General features: G+C 44.1%; 2 protein-coding genes across 2 annotated transcripts; both read left to right on the top strand.

Annotated features, from left to right (window-relative positions):
• The first annotated feature begins 7045 nt into the window (after positions 1-7045).
• LOC9642017 (pentatricopeptide repeat-containing protein At4g02750) lies at positions 7046-9417 on the top strand. Its single transcript, XM_024660696.1, has 2 exons — positions 7046-9316; positions 9369-9417. Exon 1 carries the CDS (start codon positions 7070-7072, stop codon positions 8582-8584), a length of 1515 nt encoding a protein of 504 aa, XP_024516464.1. The 5' UTR covers positions 7046-7069; the 3' UTR covers positions 8585-9316; positions 9369-9417.
• A 541-nt stretch (positions 9418-9958) lies between these two features.
• Positions 9959-10831, top strand: LOC9642016 (probable protein phosphatase 2C 8). The gene is made up of 2 exons (XM_002986778.2): positions 9959-10072; positions 10133-10831. Exons 1-2 carry the CDS (start codon positions 9959-9961, stop codon positions 10730-10732), a joined length of 714 nt encoding a protein of 237 aa, XP_002986824.2. The 3' UTR covers positions 10733-10831.
• The last annotated feature ends 14542 nt before the right edge of the window (positions 10832-25373 follow it).

The following is a 25373-nucleotide window of genomic DNA, read 5'->3' as shown; positions in this document are numbered from 1 at the left end:
ATAGAGGTCACACACAATTTTATGTCAAAGTTGTTTTCTTCTGGTAACACCTTTCCCATAACTTTAGCATGGCACATTTTGCCATCGATGAGATACTCTCTGTTCTCATCCTTGGATCCTATGATCCCCCCCCATCCTTTGTGGGGTACAACGCACCTCAGTCCAAATGCTTCATTCAGTCCTTTTTAGGACTCTACTTGAGTCGTCTAGCAGTTTTGGACTTGGTTAATCCACCGACCCGTAAGGTCCTACTTGTGAGGCACTAGCTCACTGGAATACACATCTTGCATTCCGGTCCTACTCAAAAGGACTATTTTCACAAGTGTTACTCTGACACTTGATTTTGTTCTCTGGGGGCAACCTTTGCCCCTTAGGACTACTTGTCCATGTGATGAGAATACCAACTCATCCACTTAATACACCCCCAACTCCTTGGGTTGTTCCAGCATTTATTAGAGGTAGCCCCGGCCACCATTTCAAGGACTTGAGTCCTCTTCCGTATTTGACCTTCCACGGTCATTACCTTTGGTCTCACATTCATGAGCACCAACCTCAACTATATGAGGATAATCTTGTGACTCCTTTATTGTTTTGGAGTCTCTATCTTTCCCGTGATCCCAACTTTAGTTGTTTACCACAACAACCTAAGCCAATTTGCTGAGACAAATGCTCATCCGGATCACATCCTCAACTCAGTGAGGAAAACCTTGCACTGTTCCCAAGATCCCAAAGTCGTTCCATTATTGGCCCTTTTCTATCCACCACCTCGTCTACAAGTTCACACATGAACTGTAATGGAGGGCCATGTCTTCCAGACTTGCTACTCCTCAAGGATAGGCCCACTCCTCGGACCTTCCGATGCCAACACTAGTGGTGATATACTTGAGCACCAATAAAAGTCGGACTAAGGAACAGCTCCGATACCAAATTGTAGGCGACTAAATTTTTCCATTCTACTTTAGTCACTTAACCACACCTCCGACCACTTGGAGGAGTCTCATTCACAACCTCCATAAGTCCCATTCAGGACTTGGGGCTTGCTAGCCCCGAGAATGGCATCCATGCCACTCAACCTTTGCACTTGGTCCAAGTGCTCCACGTGTCCGATCCCATGACCGACACCCAAAGGTACCACTGACATCTCGGCCCGTTACGCTAAGGCCATGCCCATTCACCTTTGCTGCGCAAATGGTCCAATACCACTTGCATCACCATCCCGTCTCTCCAAGACTGGGCCATCTGTCTACGAGGGGTCATCCTGGATCCACTCCTTAGCATCCTTAGGATGCCCACAGACCTAGGGAATCGCCTTCCCCAAAGTCCCTTTGTCAGTTCCTACCAAGTCCCTTTCTGCCCCTGGCCGTGTTTGCCAACACTGCCACTGGATCGAGGCCCACAGGCCCGACCCCTAAGTCCCACGGTCCTCTGGGACTTCCTCACCACACGACTGCGTCCTTGGTCACTACCCCAGAGGACTGCTCCTCTTCCTTTCCACAGTCTGGGCCTTTGGGACGACATTTCGGAACACCGTGGCCTTACGCGAGCCACCTGGGTACTCTCCCCACCTATCGCCTTTAGGTGCTCTAGCCATGGGCTTAGAGCGAGGTTCCGTTGAGCCACGCCTGGTATCCAAGTAGGTAGTGCCACCCACACTTGGACTGGGAGCATCGGCCAGTCGATCTCCCGGGGGAACTAGAGCCGGCTCTTGAACACTTCACCAAGCTACCCCGCTTGTCGGTCCGTATTCACTCTAGTCTTGGACTTCTCAGTGGTCAGTTCATCACCCAACACTGGGTCTGGCCTTCCTGGGCCAAACTGGCCTTTCCTGGCCAAACTGGCTCCACTGCAGTCCTCCCCCTACTATACTTTTGGAGCTCACCAAACCCCCCAGGGTCTGGGAGACGAACGCTTTGGGCTTTCACCCTCTCAGGCTCCGGACTCGGACTCGGACTCGGACTCGGACTCGGACTCGGACTCGGATTCGGATTCGGACTCGGACTCGGGCTCGGGCTCGGTCTCGGTCCCGATCTCGGTCTCGGTCTCGGTCTCGGTCTCGGTCCCGGTCTCGGTCTCGACTTTGGACTCCATCTCGGACTCCATCTCGGACTCCATCTCGGACTCCATCTCGGACTCCATCTCGGGTCCATCTCGGGTCCATCTCGGACTCCATCTCGGACTCCATCTCGGGTCCATCTCGGACTCCATCTCGGACTCCATTTCGGGTCCATCTCGGACTCCATCTCGGACTCCATTTCGGGTCCATCTCGGGTCCATCTCGGACTCCATCTCGGACTCCAACTCGGACTCCATCTCGGGTCCATCTCGGACTCCATCCCGGACTCCATCTCGGACTCCATCTCGGGTCCATCTTGGGTCCATCTTGGACTCCATCTCGGACTCCATTTCGGGTCCATCTCGGGTCCATCTCGGACTCCACTTCGGACTCCAACTCGGGTCCACCTCGGACTCCACTTCGGACTCCATCTCGGACACTCCCACATGTCATGTGTTGGTCCTTTTGGGTCCCTTTTTGGAGCCTCGCCTTTTGCTCGCTTCGTGCTCGTTCCTCGAGCACTTCGTTGGGAGTTCCACTCCCGCTCTTGACTTTTCAAGTCGGAGCTTTTGGTCCAAACATGTTACGCTCGTTTGGCTCTCGCTTCGGCCACTACCATGTGGCGCCCTTCCGGCTCCACTTTGGGGCCTAGGGATTTTGTGTCTCACACTAGCTCACTGGAATACAACTTCTTGTATTCAGGTCCTCCTCACAAGGACCATCTTTGCAAGTGTTACTTTGACACTTGATTTGTTCTCTTGGGGCAACCTTTTGCCCCTTAGGACCACTTGTCTATGTGATGAAAATACCAACTCATCCTCTGAGTACACCCCTAGTCCTTGGGTTGGTCCAGCATTTATTAAAGGTAGCCCCGGCTACCATTTCAAGGACTTGAGTCCTCTTCCGTATTTGACCTCCCACGGTCATTACTTCTGGTCTTACATTCATGAGCACCAACCTCAACTATATGAGGATAATCTTGTGACTCCTTTATTGTTTTGGAGTCTCTATCTTTCCCGTGATCCCAACTATAGTTCTTTACCACAACTACATTAGCTAGTTCGCTAAGTCAAACGCTCATCTGGATCACATCCTCAACTTTCGGAGGAAAACCATATACTGTTCCCAAGATCCCAAAGTCGTTCCTTTATTGGCCCCTTTTCCATCCACCATATCGTGCACAAGTTCACGCATGAACTTGAGTGGATAGCCATGTCCTCTCGACATGCTACTCCTCAAGGATAGGCCCACTTCTAGGACCTTCCAATGCCAACATCAATGGTGATATACTTGAGCACCAATAAAAGTTGGACTAAGGAACAGCTCTGATACCAAGTTGTAGGCGACTAATTTTTCCATTCTACTTTAGTCACTTAACCACACCTCCGACCACTTGGAGGAGTCTCATTCGCAACCTCCATCAGTCCAATTCAGGACTTGGGACTTGCTAGCCCCAAGAATGGCATCCATGCCACTCAACACTTGCACCTGGTCCAAGTGCTCCACGTGTCCGGTCCCAAGACCGACACCCAAAGGTACCACTGACATCTCGGCCCATTACGCTAAGGCCATGCCCATTCACCTTTGCTGCACTAGTGGTCCAACACCACTTGCATCACCACCTCGTCTCTCCAAGACTGGGCCATGTATCCACGAGTGGTCATCCTAGATCCACTCCTTAGCATCCTTAGGATGCCCACAGACCTAGGGAATTGCCTTCCCCAAAGTCCCTTTGTCAGTTCCTACCAAGCCCCTTTCTGCCCCTGGCCGTGTTTGCCAACACTGCCACTAGATCGAGGCCCACAGGCCCGACCACTAAGTCCCACGGTCCTCTGGGACTTCCTCACCACATGACTGTGTCCTTGGTCACTACCCCAGAGGACTGCTCCTCTTCCTTTCCACAGTCTGGGCCTTTGGGACAACATTTCGGAACACCGTGGCCTTACGCGAGCCACCTGGGTACTCTCCCCACCTTTCGCCTTTAGGTGCTCTAGCCATGGGCTTAGAGCGAGGTTCCGTTGAGCCACGCCTGGTATCCAAGTAGGTAGTGCCACCCACACTTGGACTGGGAGCATCGGCCAGTCGATCTCCCAGGGGAACTAAAGCCGGCTCTTGAACACTTCACCAAGCTACCCCGCTTGTCGGTCCGTATTCACTCTAGTCTTGGACTTCCCAGTGGTCAGTTCATCACCCAACACTGGGTCTGGCCTTCTTGGGCCAAACTAGCCTTTCCTGGCCAAACTGGCTCCACTGCAGTCCTCCCCCTTACTATACTTTTGGAGCTCACCAAACCCCCTAGGGTCTGGGAGACGAACGCTTTGGGCTTTCACCCTCTCAGACTCGAACTCAGACTCGGACTCGAACTCGGACTCGGACTCGAACTCGGACTCGGGCTCGGGCTTGGTCTCAGCCTTGGCCTCGGTCTTGGTCTCGATCCCGGTCCCGGTCTTGGTCTCGGTCTCGGTCCCGGTCTCGGTCTCGACCTCGGACTCCATCTCGGGTCCTTCTCAGACTCCATCTCGGACTCCATCTCGGACTCCGTCTCGGTCCACCTCGGACTCCATCTCGGACTCCATCTCGGGTCCATCTCGGACTCCATCTCGGACTCCATCTCGGGTCCATCTCGGACTCCACTTCGGGTCCATCTCAGACTCCATATCGGACTCCATCTCGGACTCCACTTCGGGTCCATATCGGACTCCATCTCGGACTCCACTTCGGGTCCATTTCGGACTCCATATCGGACTCCATCTCGGACTCCACTTCGGACTCCATATCGGACTCCACTTTGGGTCCATCTCGGACTCCACTTCGGACTCCATATCGGACTCCACTTCGGGTCCATCTCGGACTCCAACTAGGGTCTGCCTCGGACTCCATCTCAGACACTTCCACGTGTCGTGTGTTGGTCCTTTTTGGGTCCCTTTTTGGAGCCTTGCTTATTGCTCGCTTCGTGCTCGCTCCTTGAGCACTTTGTTGGGAGTTCCACTCCCGCTCTCGACCTTCCAAGTCAGAGCTTTTAGTCCAAACGTGTTACACTCGTTTGGGCTTTCGCTTCGGCCACTACCACGTGGCACCCTTTCCGGCTCCACTTTGGGGCCTAGGGATTTTGTGTCTCACATGAACTTTCAGCATTCGGATTGGGATGGTTATTTGTTAGTGCAAAGTTCTGTTGGTGCTTTATCATATAAACTCCTATATGGTCATGATCCAATACTACCAACAGAGCTAGGTTTACCTTCGTGATTGCCACGAACTGCCGATACTAGGTTATGGGATTAGTATTTGACGAGCATTCTTCCACTTATCCGAGCTGAGTCTACCAAACACTTAGGCTGCATACAAGTGGGACAACAACAGCACTACAACTCCCATCATCATCCACCTGTGGAGTACAAAGTGGATGATTTGGTGTTAGTCCATTTTCCCCATCTTACAGTATGTGGTTTATCTAAGGGGCTCCTTGCGAAGTAGAAAGGACCGTATCAGGTGTTGCGGCAAATTGGACCACAAGTTTATGAGGTTTGGCATGACATCCAGCAAGCCAATCCTTCAGAGATTGTGCATGTGCAGTAGTTGAAATGCTTTATACAAAAGGATCAATAGTAGTTAATACCACCTACGGATCCATCAATGCCTCTTTCTGACGTTCCTCCAGATCTCGGCCTGTCTACAAGAAAACCCTAATAGTCTTCCATTATTCCAAGAGGAGGGGATGATCTGAGGGTCAAGTGTACAGCTATGATGCCGTATACTAATATTAACATAGTGGGATTTTGGTAATTGTCGGATTGGTTTCAATCCGGACCATTTGCTTTTGTATATAAGTTAGGGTTTTTGGACTAATTGATATGCACATTTTTTGTATTCCCTTTCTATATTCCAAGCACTCACAAAGTTTATAGTAATTAAATAAAAAATTATATAATTAATTTATTATTGCTTTTTAAATACTATTTAGATTTGTCACTTGATTTACAAATTTACAAATTATTTTTCACTAGAGTGATATAATATAGTAGTACTTTTTTTTTTTACATTCTGATAATATATGTTTTATATTTCTATTATTGAAACTTAATTATACACTTTTTATTAGAATATTTTAATAATTATAATTCATTTGTTCAATAGTGTTTTCACAACACAAGGATCTTCCACTTTGTTCTGCTTGAAATTGACCTCAGAATGAAAGTAGTCTAGAAGTAAAATAGTTTTTTTTAATATCTCAGGTGATTGTGATTTATTATTTAAATATATTATTAGTAAGTATATCATCATCATAATCATCATATGATGATGATGATAATGATGTCTTCTATAGATGGTTGCAGGGGCAATAAGAGCTCGGGCTCTTAAACATTACCTGGTTCATGCTCTCGGCAAGCTCAACGGACTGGCACCAAGAACTTGCAAGAAAGCTTGGTTTGCTCCAGTCACATTCCTTTGATCCCAATCCATTCACAGACTAATATTTTTCAGGTAATCAACACTGGAAAGACTCCTTTTGACACCATGAACTTAGCTTGCACGCTCGATGAGCGAGCAGCGTCGTGGCAGGAACAAAACGAGCTTGCAGCTCTCGTCCGATCTTGCAGAGACTTTTCACAGGGACTAGAGCTCCACTCCCGGATCCGCCACAGCAAGCATCGTGACAACACTTTTCTTGCCAATCTCCTCGTCCAAATGTATGGGACGTGTGGGAGATTGTCCGAAGCTCGCCTAGTTTTCGATCAGACCAAGCAGCCCAATCAATTCTCTCGCGACATCCTCCTCTCGGCATACGCGCAGAATGGCGACATCCAGTCCGCTCGCCAGATCTTCGATTCGATGCAAGGAAAGAGCGTGATTTCGTGGAACTCGATGATCACGGCGTATGCCCAGCACGGCCAAACCGCCGACGCGAGAAAGCTCTTCGATTCTATGCCCATCAAGAATGTGGTGTCCTGGACGACGATGATCACTGGATTGGGGAAGAGCGGCGGGTTGCGAGAGGCGCGAGAGGTCTTCCAATCGATGCCTCGGAAGAATGCCGTGACATGGAACGCGATGATCCAGGCCTATGCCCAAAACGGGTATTGGGATCAAGCCAAAGAGATTTTCGATGCCATGCCGGAGAAGAATTCCATTGCCGCCTGGAATTTCATGCTCCAGCAAACGCTTCAAACCGGTAATCTAGAAGAAGCGAGGGCTCTGTTCTTGCATAGCATGAAATTCCGGTCTCTCGCCACGTGGACGGTGATGATCGATGGATATACAAGAAATGGGCATCTGACGGCCGCGATGGATCTCTTCTGGCACGGGATTCCGGAATGGAATGTCGTCTCTTGGAGCGCGGTTGTTCATGCTCTGGCACAAGCAGGGTTTGTGGCCGACGCGCGGAGGGTCTTCGACTTGGTGATGGCGGAGCACAATGCCATAGCATGGACGATTTTGATCCAGGCGTATGCTCAAGCCGGCAATCTGGCACTTGCGACGGAGCTCTTCGACTTAATGCCGGCGAGGGACACAGCAGCATGGAATTCGATGCTCCAAGGGTACGTTCTCCATCACAGGATCGAAGAAGCAGTGGCATTCTTCCGGTATTTGATGCCCGATCACGACGAGGCCTCGTACACCATGATGCTCACTGCGTATGCCCAGACCGGGCAAATCAACAAGGCCAGGGATATCTTCAGCACAATGCCACAGCGAAGCATCGTTGCTTGGAATGCCATGCTGGGAGCTTGCTCGGAGATGGGGCTCTTGAAGGAATCGAGGGAGCTGTTTGAGAGAATGGCTCGACACAGCTTGGTTTCGTGGGGCTGCCTTCTAGCGGCGTATGCTCACAGGGGAAATCTCGAGCAAGCCAAGGAGATCTTCGACGCAGTGCCCGAGCATAATCTAGCCAGCTCCAACTCAATGCTTCAAGCTTTCATCCTCGCCTCGAGAAAGGAGGAAGCACGAGAGATGTTTGAAGGGATGATCCAGCGCGACGTTCTCTCTTGGACGATTTTACTGGGAGCTTGTGGATACTCATGGAAGTTCTTTCTGCGCATGCCGGAACTCGATGTGGTGGCCTGGAACTCGATGCTCGTGGCACTTGCCGCACACGGAGAATCCAGAGACGCGATTGAGCTCTTTGGAGTGATGCAAATCGAAGGAACGATCCCGGATGAAGTAAGCTTCATGGGAGCGCTAGCAGCTTGCTCGCATTTGGGCTTGCTCGCCCAGGGATGGAGATACTTCGTCTCGATTACTGAGAGCTACTCGATGCTTCCGACGAGCAGGCACTATTGCTTCATGATAGACATGCTGGGGAAATCGGGACGAGGAGAAGAAGCTCACGAACTTCTCGAGGCGATGCCGTTTGTCCCGGATGCCGTTGCTTGGGGATGCTTGCTCCAGCACCTGAGATCAAGATCTCACCGCCATCTAGCAGTCAGCGCTGCTCGACGTGTTCTTGGGCTCTCTTCATCAGCTGATCGCTACGTCTCGATCTATAACTTGGTCCAGTCTAGTCGATCATCTTGTCACGACTACGCGACGTAGGTGCTGGAAAGGAGAGCATACGGTGACGAGATGGTTCTGTCGCAGCCTATAGCCCCACCAGCCATTGTTAGAGGTTGTACAACACTCTTCTCCAGATCCATCAATAGATAAATTATGCCTTTGCTCGTTGTGGATCTTCTTGGACCCGACAGGGAGCAAGAAGCGCCATCTGGGACTTTAGAGCATGCTGGAGATGAGATCCTTGGCCTTGGCTAGCTGACCGCAGTAGTGCGCTCCCAGTGCTTGGACTTGATGATCGTCGACCATGTTGCGAAAATAATTCCATCCCTGCTCGAACAGCCCGAGCTGGCAGCAAGCGAGAACGCTCACAAACGCTGAATGGTCGGGATCAAACATCATCGTCGTGAAGGAGCCCTGGAGGATCACGTCCAGAGCGACGAGGTTCTTCTCGCGCATTCTATCCAGCACTCTGCTCGCGGCTCCAAGATCTCCGGAAGCAACGTAGGCTGAGATCATCAAGAGATCATCAAATTGTCCTCGATCATGCCAGAGTGGAAGAACGATACAGCGGATTGAGCTTAGATGGATCATTGTCGCCATTGTGGCCATTTCCCAGCCGGGCATTCGTTGGAACAAGCGCTCAGCGCACAAGAAACACGAGGAGAAAATGAAGAATCGGAAGTATCTTTTAAAGCCAGATGAGGAGCGACCATCGATGTGGCAACCTCCAGATTATAGGAGACCGAGTTGCTTCTATTGTTCCCTTGGGAAGTAAGCTTTCTTTTTCTTCTTCTTAGTTGGTAAATTTATTTATTTATTGTAGGGAGGAGACATCAGAGGCAAATAACCATGATCTCATCTGGGCTTGTCTATATCCGGAAGAGTTCGGATTTTTCTTTTGTATGTATTTGTTGATTCATTTTTCTTGGTGCAGGCAGTTAAAAGACGGTTTGAATTTAATTTTGCATCTCAAGAAACATAATTTATCTTTTTTTGCCTTCTTGTTACCAAAAAAATCTTCATACACAAATTCAATTCCCACCTAATGGTCAGGAATCTTGTTAGCTTGGCGAGTGAGATTTCATTAAAAGTTTAAGGTTTCTTGTTTACATAGAATAAAATATTTAAATACAAACAATATTAACCAGAAAGGAAAAAATAAAAATATATACTAGCTGTAAAAGCACTAAAAGATGCTAAACACTTTCGTTTTTCACAACTATTATACGACTTTGTTGTGGTGGAGCTAACCTTCCCAAAGCCATCCGTTTCCTAAGCATGGTTCTCCTACAACATTAAATCCTTTAACATGTCCTTTCCTAAGCATGGTTCTCGTACAACATTAAATCCTTTAACGTGCTAGAGAAACTTCTATAAAAAGGAAGAAAATAGGAAAACAATTAGGGTTCTTCAATGTGGGAGGCAGTGAGCCACAAGGGGCAGAGGCCGTACCAGGAGGACAGGTGCCTGGCGATCCCTGGAAAGGTAGGAATCTTCGCAATCTTCGACGGCCATCGCGGATCACAGGCAAGCGACTTCGCGGCCGCTTGGTTCTACCAAAGATTTCACCACCATCTCCGCTTGCAGGGGAGCGGCGATTCGATCGAAACGCTGCTCACGGGCGCGCTATCCGCCGCGATCGCGGACATCGAGGCAGAGCTCCTCAATGAATCGGAGAGGGGTGGATTCGTGGCCGGATCGACAGCGTGCGTCGCAGCGATCAGTGGCGAGACCGTGGTCGTGATGAATCTGGGCGATTCTCGAGCGATAATCTGTGGCGTGGAGGCAGGGGATTGCGTACGGCTGACCCGGGATCATCAGCCGTACTGGGAGGACGAAAGGAAGAGGATCGAGGCGGCAGGTGGAGTCATCCACAGCAATGGGAGGCTGTTTGGGGAATTCGAGGTGTCCAGGGCGATTGGCGATCGGGATCTCAAGAAGTTTGGGATGAGCGCGGTGCCGGAGTTCACGGTCTATCATCTCCAGAGGCAGAGGCCATCGCCACTCTATCTCTTGGTTGGATCGGATGGGGTTTTCGAGAAGTTGAGGTTCCAGGGCGTTTGCGAGACCGTTGTAGAACTGCTCAGGAATGGAGAGGAAAGTGGAATTGCTTCCAGAGTGATTACTAAGGCACTCGTGGCTGGAACGAGTGATAATCTCACGCTTGTCGTCGCAAAGCTGGTGTGATTCTTCGATCGATCAACTTGGCGATATAGGAAATCTTTGGCACGAAGTTGACAGTGCTTTGAACAAAGGTTATAATGAAGGTTGAAGTTCCAGGGAAAAGATCACGCTGACAGAAGTTCCAGGGAAAAGATCAGGAACAATGCCGAGTGCTTTGGACACTGTCAATATTCCAAATCTGATAATGAAGTTGCCGGAGAAAAAGATCAAAGAACAAACGTTTTCGAAGGACTGGGAATTTTTCAAACGAAAATATAAAAGAAAATGGTTTAAAGAAATAATTTGCCGAGTATAATTCATCAAAGAATACTTCATTTTCGAGATGGATCAAGAACAGTGAAGTTTTTGGTACTAAGGTCAAAGAAAGATTCCAGGAGGGCGGCATTTCTTCTCTCATACAAACTTCGATTCCGCTCTCATTCGTAGGAGAAACCCTCCATCTCTTGTACGCCATGAAAGCAAACAGGCCATGGGAGTTTTACGAGTCTCGCGAGAAGTATGGCCAGGGTTTCAAGACACGCCTGTTTGGCCACCCCACGGTGGTGGTAAGCGCTCCTCTTGGGTTCAAGCTCTAGTTCTCCAGCCACGGCAAGATCTTCGAGCGCTCCTGGCCAGCCCCAATGAGGATGCTCATGGGTGACAAAGAGCTTGTTCTTGGAGGGCCACAGGCGCCACATTCTCATGGCGTTCCTTGGCCCCGACACTAGCGAAGGTATGTCGTGAGCGCCAGCTCCATCGCCCAGGCACACATTGCGAAGGTTTTTGCTGGATGGATCGGAAGTTGGTGCTTACTTCTAGTGAAGAAGGCTTTGTTCTCGGTGGTGTTTAACTTGTTCTTGAGCATTCAAGACGAGGAGGAGGAAAAAGAGCTTTTGGCTCCATTTGAGGATGCTCAACTTTCCAGGGAGTAAGTTTCGGCAGGCAAAGATTGCGAGTCACAAGACCTTTGAGATGCTGGACAAGTATATCAGCGGTGGGAGGCACGCAAGCAGATACTGTGGAGGGCTTCACAGTTCCAAAAGATTGGCGAGTAAGTTCCTCCATTTACTTGATCTCGTGAAGTTTTTACTCCTTGTTGTGTTTATCCAGTTCCATTGGAGTATCTTCCAGAGCAACAAGAGGAGTGCGTTCTTCATGGATCCGGACAAGTTTGATCTGGAGTGATTTGAATATTCGAGCTCCCGTTTGACGCCATACACTTATGTTCCATTTGGCGGGTGCCCTCCCAATTGAGCTCACCAAGATGCTCTTTTGCGTGTTCTTGCACCATCTTGTCATCCAGGTCTAGTGGTCATTCCTTGAACCAAACAAGTTGATTTATATGGCTTGGCCTCCCTATTAAACTAACAAGAATTCATTATCTCGAAGAATGGCAAATTATTTTACATTAATAATAATTAAGCAAAACCTTTGATATGGATAATTAATTATCCTAGATAATAGTTAATCATCACCAATGATTATGAGATGTAAAAATTAATTTTAACATTAAAACTAATGAACTAAAATGTCTTCCTCAACAACTTCTAATAAATGAAATAATGAGCATAAAACTTAAAAGAACAAAAATTTTAAAGAAGCCTAAAACCAAGTCTTGCCTAATTGGTATAATCCATAATATCCTCCTCAACATATCTATAAGCTTTATAATGCCAAAATTAATGAAGAACATATTTGCATTAATCCAAAAACCAAGCATGATCACTAAATGATCCGTCATGAATCCATCTATAGCAAGACGTAACTCACTTTATAACAAAAAAAAAAAAAAATCATCAATGATCAATATATTCCAAATCAAATCCAACAAGGATTCAAATATACTAATATCAATCACTAACTTTTTCTATAAGGTTAGTATAGCCCATGATTAAATCACTTTTCAAAGAAAAGCCAATAGTCAATTTTTACTAGACAATCTCATTTAAAACATAACTAGCTTAACTTACCAATCAGTTCATTTGAACATCAATATAGTTGTTAACTAGTAAATGTATGAATATCAATAACAACAAAGAGACATTTTATTTCACTTGAATCTCAACATCAACAATGTCAATAACAAAGCATCACTTTAATGCTATTAATACCAGAACAAATCTAATAGAAAGCAAGAGCAAATCACCACTTAAAGCTTTCTAACAACTAAGCTAACCAAAGTAAAAAATACCTTACTCAATATCTGAGACCAATACTTCAACAATACTCAATTATAAATAACACATCATCTCACAACGTCTAAGACTCAATGAAATCCAACACCACGGACTAAACACAACCAAATGATATCAACAGAAGTAGAGTTGACTTGCTAACATAAAAAAACCATGTAAATTTAACAACACGATCCTTTGTAACACCATCTGGTAAAGCAAGCCTATCACTAATAAATCTTCATTGAGCGAAGCAAGTGTCAATAGTCCTTGATAAAATCTACAAACAATCACTAGTCACAAAACAACCAACAATCACTTTTCAACTTGACTTTCACAAGACTCAAACACTAAACTTATATCATCGAGTCATATACTTATCCAACATGAACATAACACCCCAGATATAAGATAAAAGTCCATGTACAATGTCGCAAATATAACTTCGGGTATCGAAAGATATTTGTTGGCCAGTCTTTACGGGCACTCTCTCTTTATTGTTATGACAGCAGGAGGTCGGTACTGTTGGTTCCCTTTATTCGCCAGTCTTGTCCAAGTGTTAGTGAATTAAACTTAACATTTGTACTTGGCCAGATGAGCATAAGGACGAAATTCCTAAATATCTATTTGGCTAAACATACTTGGCCTAGCTTTTTAGTTCTCTTTTGCTCTGTCTTGCATTAGCTTGGTAAGAACTCTCGCATATTAAATTTAGTCCCTCAATATTGTTATATGATAGTTTATTATGTTTGCCAAACACCTTCGCTATTGTGCCTTTTGTGTTAGTTTCATTTCAATCCCAAATGCTATTTATGGAAAGTGTCTAGATTTGCTTATTTGGCATATTTACAGAGTGTAGAGATTGTCCTGAACACAATGGTGTTCGTCCTATATCCAAATTCGCAATCTAGGGGCATTCCATATCTAGTAAATTTCGAGCTTGTCCCAGAGACTAACTCCTAGTATTAAAAGAGGTGGCTATGGGGGTTTTAAATGTATAATAGGGATAGTGGTTGGAATGCATATCCAACCACTTGAGATATTAATTTAGCTTCTGCTAAATTGTGTCGCTCCTTGTTTTGCGTTTGGCTTGGGTCTAAACCCAAGCTCCATGTTGCTTTAGTCGGTGGGGTACCCTCCTCCTTGTGTTAGGCCACTGGTATGCCAAAATTGTGCTAAACACCATCTGACACAATTTTGTGTGCAGGTGCTAGATACAAGGAGCTAGTGGTGGTGGGATTGTACCAGACCCTTGTTTCATAGTGCAACAAACTTGGAGTTTAGCTCCAAGTTCAGGTGCATTATATTTGGTATTAGAGGAATTGTCTCAACGATTCCTATCCAACTTTTGTCAGATTTTTTAACTCAAGTTATATATGCAGAGACTTTTCTAGTAGATCCAAAGCGATCTAATTTGGATTAGTTAAATTGCACTATTTGGGAAGAACATGGTGTGCATGTTCAATTACTGATAGAAGCATATATGCAACTAGCAGGATGGTGAAAAGGAACCATGCTGATGATATTGAAACTTTTAGACGGGCGAATCAAAAGGAGGAAACTCCTACTAAAGATGTTACGGAAGAGGTTGAGGATAAGTTAGAAGAGGAAGAGCCAAATGCTGCAGCACTATAGTGTACAGCTTAAAAAGTTGAGATCAAGAATTTGTAAAGGGAAGTTCGCAAATTGAAGAAGGAGAACAAGAAGAGGAAGAAAGAAGCTAAGATGGCTAAACCAGGTAAACCTAAGCAATTGGACTCCTCTTCAAGTTCTGAGGATGGTAAAGTTTTGCAACCACCTCCAATTGTATGAGTTTCAAAGTTCAAGCCTCTGAAACTACCCAATTTCAGAGGCATGTGGGACTATTAGGTTTTGGAAGACTGGGTCTATGATATGGAAAACTATTTCATAGCGGCAGATATAGATGATCGTACGAAAGTTATGTGTGCACAATCCTTTCTCACCAATCATACCAAAACTTAGTGGTTCCAGGTGTGTGCTGAAAAAGGGCAAACTAAAAGTTGGACCAAGGTGCAATCTCGTATCCATAAGGAATACTTGCCGAATGATCTTGGTCTGAGACTTCACACAGAGCTGTGACGGTTAAAGCAGTGAGAAGACCTCATGCATTATGTTAATGCATTTGCTCAGAAGTGCATTATGATTGCAGATATGAGTGATGAAAATGCTTGAAGTTATTTCTTGGAATGTTTAAGTTTACTTTCTCGCAATGAGATTTTGAAGTTTAAGCCAAAGACATACTTGGAGTGTAAGGAGATAGTGCAACAAGTTGCCTTTAATCACTCACTCATGGAACAATACCAACAGCCATATGCTAGTACCTAGGATGAGAATAAGAATTTTGGGAATAAACAAGGTGATTAAAAACAAAGGGTGAAAAGCAAATTCCACCCTAAAGGCTCACAAGCAATAGTTAACAAAGGTGGTGGTGGTTGGAGACCATTAGCAGCTTCTTCTAGTCCTAGGCCCTCTGTTCTTCCTCTTGGTGGGTACAAGCAGTAGCAACCTGTGAAACTTGCTCCTAGTGAAATAAGTGGTGTGGCTCACCACTTCTATTATGGAGAGTCAGGACATAGGTCTTTGGAATGTCCTACCAAACATAAGATAATGTTTTGTGTTAATGTCATGAGGGAAGACGGTGGTGGTGAAGTTAAAGGGGTTGACGAGTTGGTCAATGCAAATTATGAGGAAGAGGAGGTGAGTTATTTTCGTTGCTTTCCTCAAGCTTTTCTCGCAGTCAATGCAAACATTGATCCATTAATGTATCTAGTAGGCTTTGTCCGTGGACACTGAATCCGAGTGATGATTGACACAAAATACGCACAACATGATATCCGAAGATTTAGTTAAATTATTAGGATTGAATGCTGAATAGATGTTGCCCATGCACTTTTAGTTTGTGGGAGGTGGGCAAATAGCTAGAAAATTTGTAAGTGATGTTTCAATGAAAATATCTAAGTGGAAAGAAAAAGTGGACTTGGTAGTGTTGAAGATAGATTTTTAGATGGTGTTTGGTATGGATTTCTTCAACAAATATATTAAAGGGACTTATGGTGCTAGATAAAGTCATATTATATTGAATTTAGAAGAACATCCTGGTGTGTCCTTCCAGTTACAAAAGCATTCCTCAAAAGATTGGGATGCTAAGTTCCTAATCGTGAGAGTCGCTCAAAAAGCAGCTAAAAAAGGATGTTAGACCTTTTGGGTTCAAGTAATGGAAGCTGAGGGTGTTAGTGACTCAATTTGAATCAGCGATAGGGTTAATCCTGTACCAAAGAAGATATTGGAGTTGTTGGTGAGGAGTCAGGATATCTTTCTGAAGGATTTGCCGCCAAGGCTACCTCCTAGCCATGAGGTTGATTACTGGATTAAGGTCATTCTAGGTTCTACACCACCTACAAAGGCTCTGTATTGTATAAACATCAAAGAGATGGTTGAACTCAAGAAACAACTCACAAAGCTTCTTGACAAAAGTTATATCCGACCAAGCAAGTCACCTTATGTAGCATCGGTCCTTTTTGTTATGAAAAAGGATGGAATCATGAGGATGTGTATCAACTATCAAGCATTCAACAAGATCACAGTTAAAAACAATTATTGTTTGCCTCACATTGATGACTTTTTAGAACAACTCTTAAAGGCTAAGTATTTTACATGACTTGATTTGCAGTTCGGATATCATTAAATATGGGTGGCAGATCAGGATGTGGAGAAGACAGCCTTTAAGACTTGGTACAGATCTTATAAGTTCCTTGTCATGCCATTTGGATTATGCAATGCTTTAGCAACATTCAGCACTATGATGGATAGAATATTCAAAGATTATTTGGACATATTAGTTTTCAGTGAAATGTTGGAGGATCATTTGAAATACTTGGAGCTAGTGTTTCAAAAATTACGTGAACACAAACTATATATTAAGGAAAGTAAATGTACTTTCGGATAATTACACATAAACTTTCTCAGATATATAGTTGGTGGTAGCATAATTGAAGTAGATTCAAAGAAAGTGGAAGCAATGAAGTCCTGGGAAGTCCCAACCGCTATATCAGATGTTCATTCCTTTCTCAGTTTAGTGGGATACTATCACAAGTTTGTCCGCAATTTTGCATGAATTGCTCTTCGATTGACTGAGTTGACGAAGAGTAATATACCATTTCATTGGACACTAGCTTGTCAGCATGCTTTTGTACAGTTGAAGGAGATCTTGACTATGGTTTCTATTCTCAGGATCCTAGATCTTGATAAACCCTTTGAAGTGCATTGTGATACATCTAGCTATACTATTGGTGCCATGTTGCAGTAAAATTGTGACAAAGTGGTTGGTGTTATGCTAAGGTGACATGGTTGTCCCGTTGCGTTCTATTCCAAGAAATTGGATGAAACCCAACAAAGATGGTCAACATATAAGAAAGAGATGTTTGCTATAGTGTCGACATTGGAATACTTGAGACACTACTTGGGTGGACACATCAAGGTTTATAAGAATAGTAACATATTAAGCTACTTTGCTACGTAGCCAAAGCTTACGCTGAAGTAGGCTTGTTGGCAAGAGAAGCTTGCTAGATATGATATTGAAATCATATATAAACCTGGTAAAGACAATATTGTTCCGGATGCATTGAGTTGTCAAGCTCAGTTCTGGGCAATATCAGCAATCAGTTTGGACTAGTCGAAGGATGTTCGGGCTTTGTATGGAAGTGATCTATTGGTGAAGGCAATCTTGCTCCATGCAAAGTTATTGAAGCAGAACCCTGGTAGTGAAGCAGCAAAAGTTGCTAGTCAAAATAATGCGAAACTTAACTTTTTAGTTCAGGATGGGCTTATATTTTATAAATAAGAAAGATTGTATCTTCCCTCTAAGGGTCCTGCAACAGTTGTTTTTGCAAGAACATTATGATGTTCTAGCAGCGGGACAGGTGGAAAGCGAAAAACTCTAGCTTCATTGAAAAAGGGATTTTTCTAGTTTGGTATAGAAAATGATGTAGCGGACTATGTCCATTCCTGCCCTATATACTAGCAATGTAAGCATAGAATTGAGAAGCAAACTGGAAAGTTGCAATGCATTCTAGCACTAATATAGCCATTTCAAAGTGTGATACTTAATTTCGTCACTTGCTTGCTGAAGTCTAAGGGTTATGATACTTTGATGGTGGTTGTGGATAAGTTATCAAAGATTGCACACTTCATTCCAACTGTGGGAAAAATGAATGCAAAACAAGCAGCAAAGCTCTTTTTCCATGAAGTAGTGCGGGTTCATGGTTTTCCCGAAGAGATGATCTTGGATAGAGATTCAAGATTTACAAGGAATTTTTGGGGCACACTATTCCAATTGTTCAGTACCAAATTAAAGTTTAGTACAGCTTATCATCCTCAAATTAATGGGCAAACCAAATGTGTGAATACTTAAGTTGAGGATTATTTGCGATACTATGTCGCGGCAGACCAATGTGACTGGGTTGAGCATTTTGACACAGTAGAAATATGTTATAACAACACATTTCATAGCACTATTGGCTGTTCTCCATGGGAGATGCTGCAAAGGAATGCTCATGGGTGCCTCAACAGATTGTTATATCGAAACCAATGTCCGAAGTGTTAATCCCAACTGTTAAGACTTATGCAAAGCAGTTATGCCAAGGTTGGTCTAGAGTTATTGAGGCGATGGGCAAAGCTTAGGATAGATATCAACGTGATAAGAATCAACATTGTTGGGATGTATACTATCAAGTGGGAGATCAAATGTGGCTATCTTCTCGAGACTTGAACATTAAGGGATCTTTATTGTGGAAGCTATTACCAAGATATATTGGACCCTATCAAGTGTTGAAACGAATTGGTGATGTATCCTATTGGTTGGATCTTCCTGCAGAGATATCTAATGTTCATAATGTTTTTTCATGCCAATTTATTGGTTTCTTACACTATGGATATTGCATGGCAAGGGGTGATTCGTCCATCACCAGAAGTTGTGGATAGTGAACCTGAATATAAAGTGGATGCTATTTTGGATACACACTGGCTTAAATGTGCCAAATGTCGAGAGTATCTAGTTAAGTGGAAAGGTTACCCAACTTGTGAATTAACTTGGGAGCCTCTTAGTAATCTTACATATGCTTATGAACTTGTCATGGAGTATGAGAATAGTAATAAAAACAAGTTTTTGTAAATCTTATAATAAATCTTATAAATCAATAAAGTAATATATTTCTAGTTTTGTTTCTCTCGTTTGTTAGTACTTGGGTTAGTTTTGGTAGGCTGACTTTGGCACTTCAGTGCATGGGTTCAATCCATAACCATGGGGATCACTATTATAGACTGATCACAAGTCCTTGCTTCTCTCTCAATGACTCATTTTTGCAAAGGGGCATGGTCATGTAAACAACTTATCTACCAGTTTATAATAGTTGTCTAAATTTTCCCAACGGGGTTGATTTCTTGCTCAGAGGAAGTTGGGCCTCTAGCTTTCTCCTTATGTCCTTGCAGGCAGGGATGTATCATTCCTTTGTAAGCTGAGTGGTACTCGGAGCAGCAAGGGTGGCTAACTCCATTAGTCATTTACTTGTCAATGACAGTCGAAGGGTGTTTGAGTTTTAACGTCTTCGGACGTAGAGGGGAGGTAGTTCCATAACTCATTTAAGTCAGTGTGTTTCCCACATAGTGTGCTTTCCATTAACTTTTAGAGTTGTTTCCTTGACGGTTTGCTAAACTCGAGTATGCATCAACAAGGACATCGATCTTCCCCAAGGGGGGGAGAGTGTCATAAATATAACTTCAGGTATCGAAAGATACTTGTCGGCCAATCCTTATAAGCATTCTCTCCTTATTGCCATGATGGCAAGAGGTTGATACTATTGGCCCCTCACATATTGAGTCTAGTCCCTCAATATCGCTACATGATAGCTTACTGTGTTTTTCAAACACCTTCGCTATTGTGTCCTTTGTGTTAGTCTCATTTCAATCCCAAATGTTATTTATGGAAAATGTCTAGATTTACTCATTTAGCATATTTATAGAGTGTAGAGATTGTTCTGAACACAATGGTGTTCATCTCGTGTCTAAATTCGCAATTTAAAGACATTCCATATTTAATAAGTTTTGAGTTTGTCCCAAAGACTAACTCCTGGTACTAAAGGAGGCTTGGGGTGAAAGCTCAAAGTGTGTGTTCCTCAAGGGGGAGGGGGCTATAGGGGTTCCAAATGTATAGTAGGGATAGTAGTTAAAATGTATATCCAACCATTTGAGATATTAGTTTGGCTTCCACTGGGCTATGTTGTTCCTTATTCTGCATTTGGCTTGGGTCTAAGCACAAGCTCCATGCTGCTTTAGTTGGTAGGGTACCCTCTTCCTCACATCAGGCCACTAGTATACCAAAATTGTGCCAAACACTCTTTGACACCATTTTGCATATAGGTGCTGGATACGGGGAGCTGGTGTTCATGGGATTGTACCAAACCCTCGTTTCAGAGTGCAACGGGCTTAGAATTCAGCTCCAAATTTAGGTGTGCTATATACAAGCACGAAGTAAATGACCACTCGAATCCAACTCAATCGGAATAAACTCATTAATATGTCTAGCTAATAGCTTTGAGCATGCTTTGAAGAGGCTAGTTATGCATGATCAACATTTAATCAAAACTAAAATGAAGACCATGAAATGAATGTAAGCCATAAATTTTTTCCTTTCCAATTTGCTAGCTTACTTTATCTGTCCAATCATCACGGCCTTGGCCTTACTTAAGTTCTTTTGCTAAGGTTTCTGCCTATTATGCCAACTCCTACTTGGTCTTATTTGATTTTAACAACTCACTACATAAACAATAAAGTATTAGCCATCCATCCACGAATTCCTAAATTGTCTCCCAATCCCCCTCCCTGGGTTAGACTGGACTTAAGGTTCAGCCACACTCCCCATAAGCACAAGCAACCAAGCACACTAAGCCTCTAAGTTCTTAACCTCCCTTGGTATAACAAAATTTGATTATGGGACATTCTAAATCCCAAGCCTTAGATGCAACAACTTCAGAACATTGGGGGGAAACACTATAGCCTAATGGCCCGGTATGGGTACCCCTACTCCCCCACTACCATTCCGAAGGAAAGGCTTAAACCCTTAAGAAGGGTGAGGATAAATAAGTTGTAAAGTACTCAAATAGGGCACCACTTCACATGAGTCGGGAGTACTTCAGTTGATTTCCCTTCTGAAAGTGAGAGTTGCTCTTGAACACTTCTTCAAGTGGCCCCTTCAGCACCACCCAAATCCATGCTCACTCCCACCTAAGGCCCTTAAGCATCAATCTCAACCTCAAGTTAGTTTGGAAGCACAATTGAAGTATTCTTTCAAAATTGGTTCTTGGATCTTCTTATCCCTACTATACTTTTGGAACCTCCTACAACCCTCCTTGGGAAACACACGCTTTGGGTTTTCACCCCAAGACCTATATTAATATTCGGATTCAGTCTCAAACTCAATTTCGAGCTAGGTCTTGAACTCAACCTTAGACTCAATCTCATACTTAATCTCAGATTTGGTCTCGGACCCAATCTTGGATCTCAGACTCAGTCTTGAACTTGGTCTTAGACTCAGTCTCGAACTTAATCTCAAAGTCGGTCCCAAACTCGATCTCAGACTCAGTCTTAGAGTTGGTCTCGGACTTGATGTCGCACTTTGTCTCATTTAATGAACTCTTTATCATTTTAATCATGTTTTCAGAGATCCTTTACCCTACAACACCTCGAGAAGTTGATTCCTTACAATGAACTTATATTGGTACACAACCTCCTCATAGATAAAGTTATAATTCAGGTATTAACACCTTAACCTCAAACAACTAAATTGGATATCACTATATTCAGCGAAAGTGTAGGGCCACCAAGACTAAATTAGGATTAATGAGAGCTCACTACTCTCATATAATCTAACAAAATGTAAAGTGTAACGTGGCACAAGCATAATGCTATAAAAGGAAGACACAATAGTCACCTTTATGGATAAGTTTATGCCACTTTCTTTCTGACCAAACTTAAAACTTATTTAATACCAAGCAACTCAAGGAGCAATAGCAAGGCTCTTCTAAAACGAATTGAGCATTGTAAAGAAACTTAAGACAAAATGGTTTAGCATTTCACCAATATCCATCACACAACTAACCACCTGTAAAACCACAATAACTAACATGCATCAAGATAGGGACTGTCAATTGCAATGTGAACATGAACAATGAGTTAATACCTTGTTACAAATTATATCTCCAATAAAAGAAAATGATTTACGTATTTGATCCTTTGTCCCTGATAACTCTTTTTTCGGTCTCATCTTTGATCAAACCTCAAGCTTACATTCGCACTGCCTTCAATCCAATATAAGAAAAGTTTATGAGAAAGCACGGCAATGACTACTTTAACTAATAGACTAATCTCTATGATCTTGATTGATCCATTTATAATCATGCCTAGGAAAGATCCACTAGTGCCATTGTTAGGCACCAGGTCAGGATAATAGGATAAGGAAAGGGCCCTGCAATCAAGTGATCACCCCTTTAGCCAGTTGGCTTAGGGTGTAAGGGATAGGATCCTAACATTGGTATCAGAGAAGTTAGTTGCGATGGCCGACCAAGTTGAACGCTGGAATCCTATTGTCGATGGTGGTGCCGACGATGGTGCCGATGAAGCTAAGGAGATTTGGACCATTCAAGATGTGGTTCATGAGCTGCAAGCCCTTAATCAAAATCAGCAAGAGATGCAAGACGAGATGCATGGCATGATGGATACCATGCATAGGCGTGTTGAGGCACTCGAGGCTGGACAGGGTAGTGCTCCAAGTAAGCCTTCTTTGGTAGATCGACTCAAGATTCCAACTTTTTCCAGTGATGGTGGTGTGGACGAGTGTCTCGCTTGGCTAGCCAATGTGAAGAAGTTCTTGGCTGCTAGAGGAACTCCAGATGCAAAGGCTTTAGTGGCTATTCCGATAGTTTTGCGTGATGCGGGTCTTCGATGGTGGAATTGGCTTGAGGAGTCCCATATTGCCGATAAGAAACCACCAGTATCTACCATGGATGAGTTTGAGGCTGCTTTCCGTTTACGTTTTGCCCCTCATTATGACGTGGAGAATGCTTATATAGAACTTCGACATTTCTAGCAAGGGAAAATAACACTCGAGGACTATATTGAGAAGCTTACTTGTTTGATTAGTCGTGTTCCAACGAAGGATCCAGATCAGAACAAGTTCTACTTCATTGATGGCCTACCTAGTGAGAGCATGCGGCAACACTTGCGTCATTCTCAGCCTACAAAGAGTTTGGAGGAGCTCTTTGATGTAGCTCGTCAACTTAATAATGACAAGCACAAGTCTCGCAAGCGTTCGCGGAGTCCTTCTATCGAGAATCGTCGTGATGATCGCCGTGGACACAAGAATGGGAACAAGCATCACAAGTTGAAGTCGGTGGTGACTACTTCATATGCAAAGGGGTCCAAGAAGCAGAAGTTCTTTGTGCAGAATTATAGACAGGGTTGTCATCATTGTAGCGAACTTGGACACTACAAGGTTGATTGTCCGCACATGAAGAACAAGCAGCAGGACAAGAAGAATGGCCAATCTTCTTCTCACGGTAAGTCAGATACTAAAAAGTTGCAAACTTTGCAGCGTGAGGATGAGGAGAACGACCATTTTAGTAGGAGGAAGCGACTTTCGATCGTTGCTCATCAGCTCAACTGTGTGTGGAACAAGATGGAGCTCGAGGATACGCGTGAATCAGCTTTAATGCTAGAGGGCGTGTTCCGTGGCGATCCAGTGCGGATTTTACTGGATAGTGGGAGTGATGACAACTTTGTTTAGGCAAAGTTTGTTGCGGAGCATGTCCTGGTCACACGCAGCGTTCTTCTATACACAGTGGAAGGTGCAGCTACCTCTACTCAGCATTTCAATGCTTGTGTCGAGGGGCTGGAAGTGTTGGTTGGCAAAACCACACTTGTGAAGACTTTTTATCTCACGGATATCCATTGTGTGGATCTCATTCTTGGGATGCCATGGTTGGTGAAGGTGGATCCAGAGATAAAGTGGAGTATTAAGCATATCTCGCTGGAGTATGGTGGCATTAAAGATGTGTGGTTTGGCAAGGGCGTTCAACCACCAGTTGTTATGCTCTCTGCTACATCTTTGAAGTGGGCTTGTCGTAATGGAAAAGCACTTTCAAGTTACTTGCTATTTGTTCGTGACTTGGGGGACTAAGGCATGTATGGGGGAGAAGCAGTAGTATGGGATGTACTAGACAATTTTTCTGATGTTTTTCCACATGAACTTCCTCATGGGTTGCCTCCATTACGAGGTGTGGAGCATGGGATTACATTAGAGCCGGGGACGTGGCCAATTTATCGACATCCATTTTGGTTAAATTATGCGGAGGAACAAGAAGTTCAACAAGTCAAGGAGTTACTTGAGTTTGGATTTATTCAGCCAAGTAAGTCTCTATTTGGTGCTCCGGTCTTGCTTGTGAAGAAGAAAGATGGTTCAATGCGGATGTGTATTGACTACCGCGCTTTAAACAAAAAGACAGTGAAGGATAAAATGTCGATGCCACGTGTGGATGATATCTTGGACAAGCTTGGTGAAGCACGAGTGTTACCAAGATTGATCTGAGGAGTAGATATCATCAGATTGCAATGGATGATGCATCTATCTCCAAGACGGCATTCAACACAAACTTCGGACATTTTGAGTTTACAGTTATGCCATTTGGTTTGACGAATGCACTTGCCACATTTACTCAGTTGATGATGGAGGTATTTGGGCATTATCTTCATGAGTTTGTGGAGATTTTCTTGGACGATATTCTTGTTTTTAGCAAAAATATGGAGGAGCATAGAGTGCATTTGCGCAAGGTTCTTTTGTTACTTCGAGACAGCAAACTTTATGCGAAGAAGAGCAAATATGAATTTGCAAAGTTGGAGGTGGAATATCTAGGCCATATTGTGACATCTAAAGGTATCAAGACAGATCCAAGGAAGGTGGCTGTGGTGGAAAACTGGCTTACACCGATTACAATGGCTGAGTTGCACAGTTTTCTTGGTATGGCTAGTTACTACCGACGTTTCCAGCATAAGTTTGTAGAGGTGGCTCTTCCTTTGACACAGTTGGCTGATATCCTCAAGTATTGTAAATCATGCGAGCTTTGTCAACAGGTTAAGGTGCCACGGGAGAAGCCGGGGGGACTTTTGCAACCTTTACCTATTCCTTAGAGCCATTGGTGTAGTATCTCTATGGACTTCATCACTTTTTGCCACGAACATAGAGGTAAAAGGAGCAAATATGGGTCATAGTGGATCAGTTGATGAAGTATGTGCGGTTGTTGGCTCTTCGGAAGACTGTCACTGCCTCAGACTTGACTGCGGTTTACTTGGAGAAGGTTTTTCCTGATTTTGGTTTGCCAGAGGACATCATTAGTGATCGAGATTCAAAGTTCACTAGTGGATTT

Source organism: Selaginella moellendorffii, unplaced genomic scaffold, assembly GCF_000143415.4.
Source record: "Selaginella moellendorffii unplaced genomic scaffold, v1.0 SELMOscaffold_76, whole genome shotgun sequence".
Classification (NCBI taxonomy): domain Eukaryota; kingdom Viridiplantae; phylum Streptophyta; class Lycopodiopsida; order Selaginellales; family Selaginellaceae; genus Selaginella; species Selaginella moellendorffii.
This window is presented reverse-complemented; position numbering and strand designations above follow the sequence as displayed.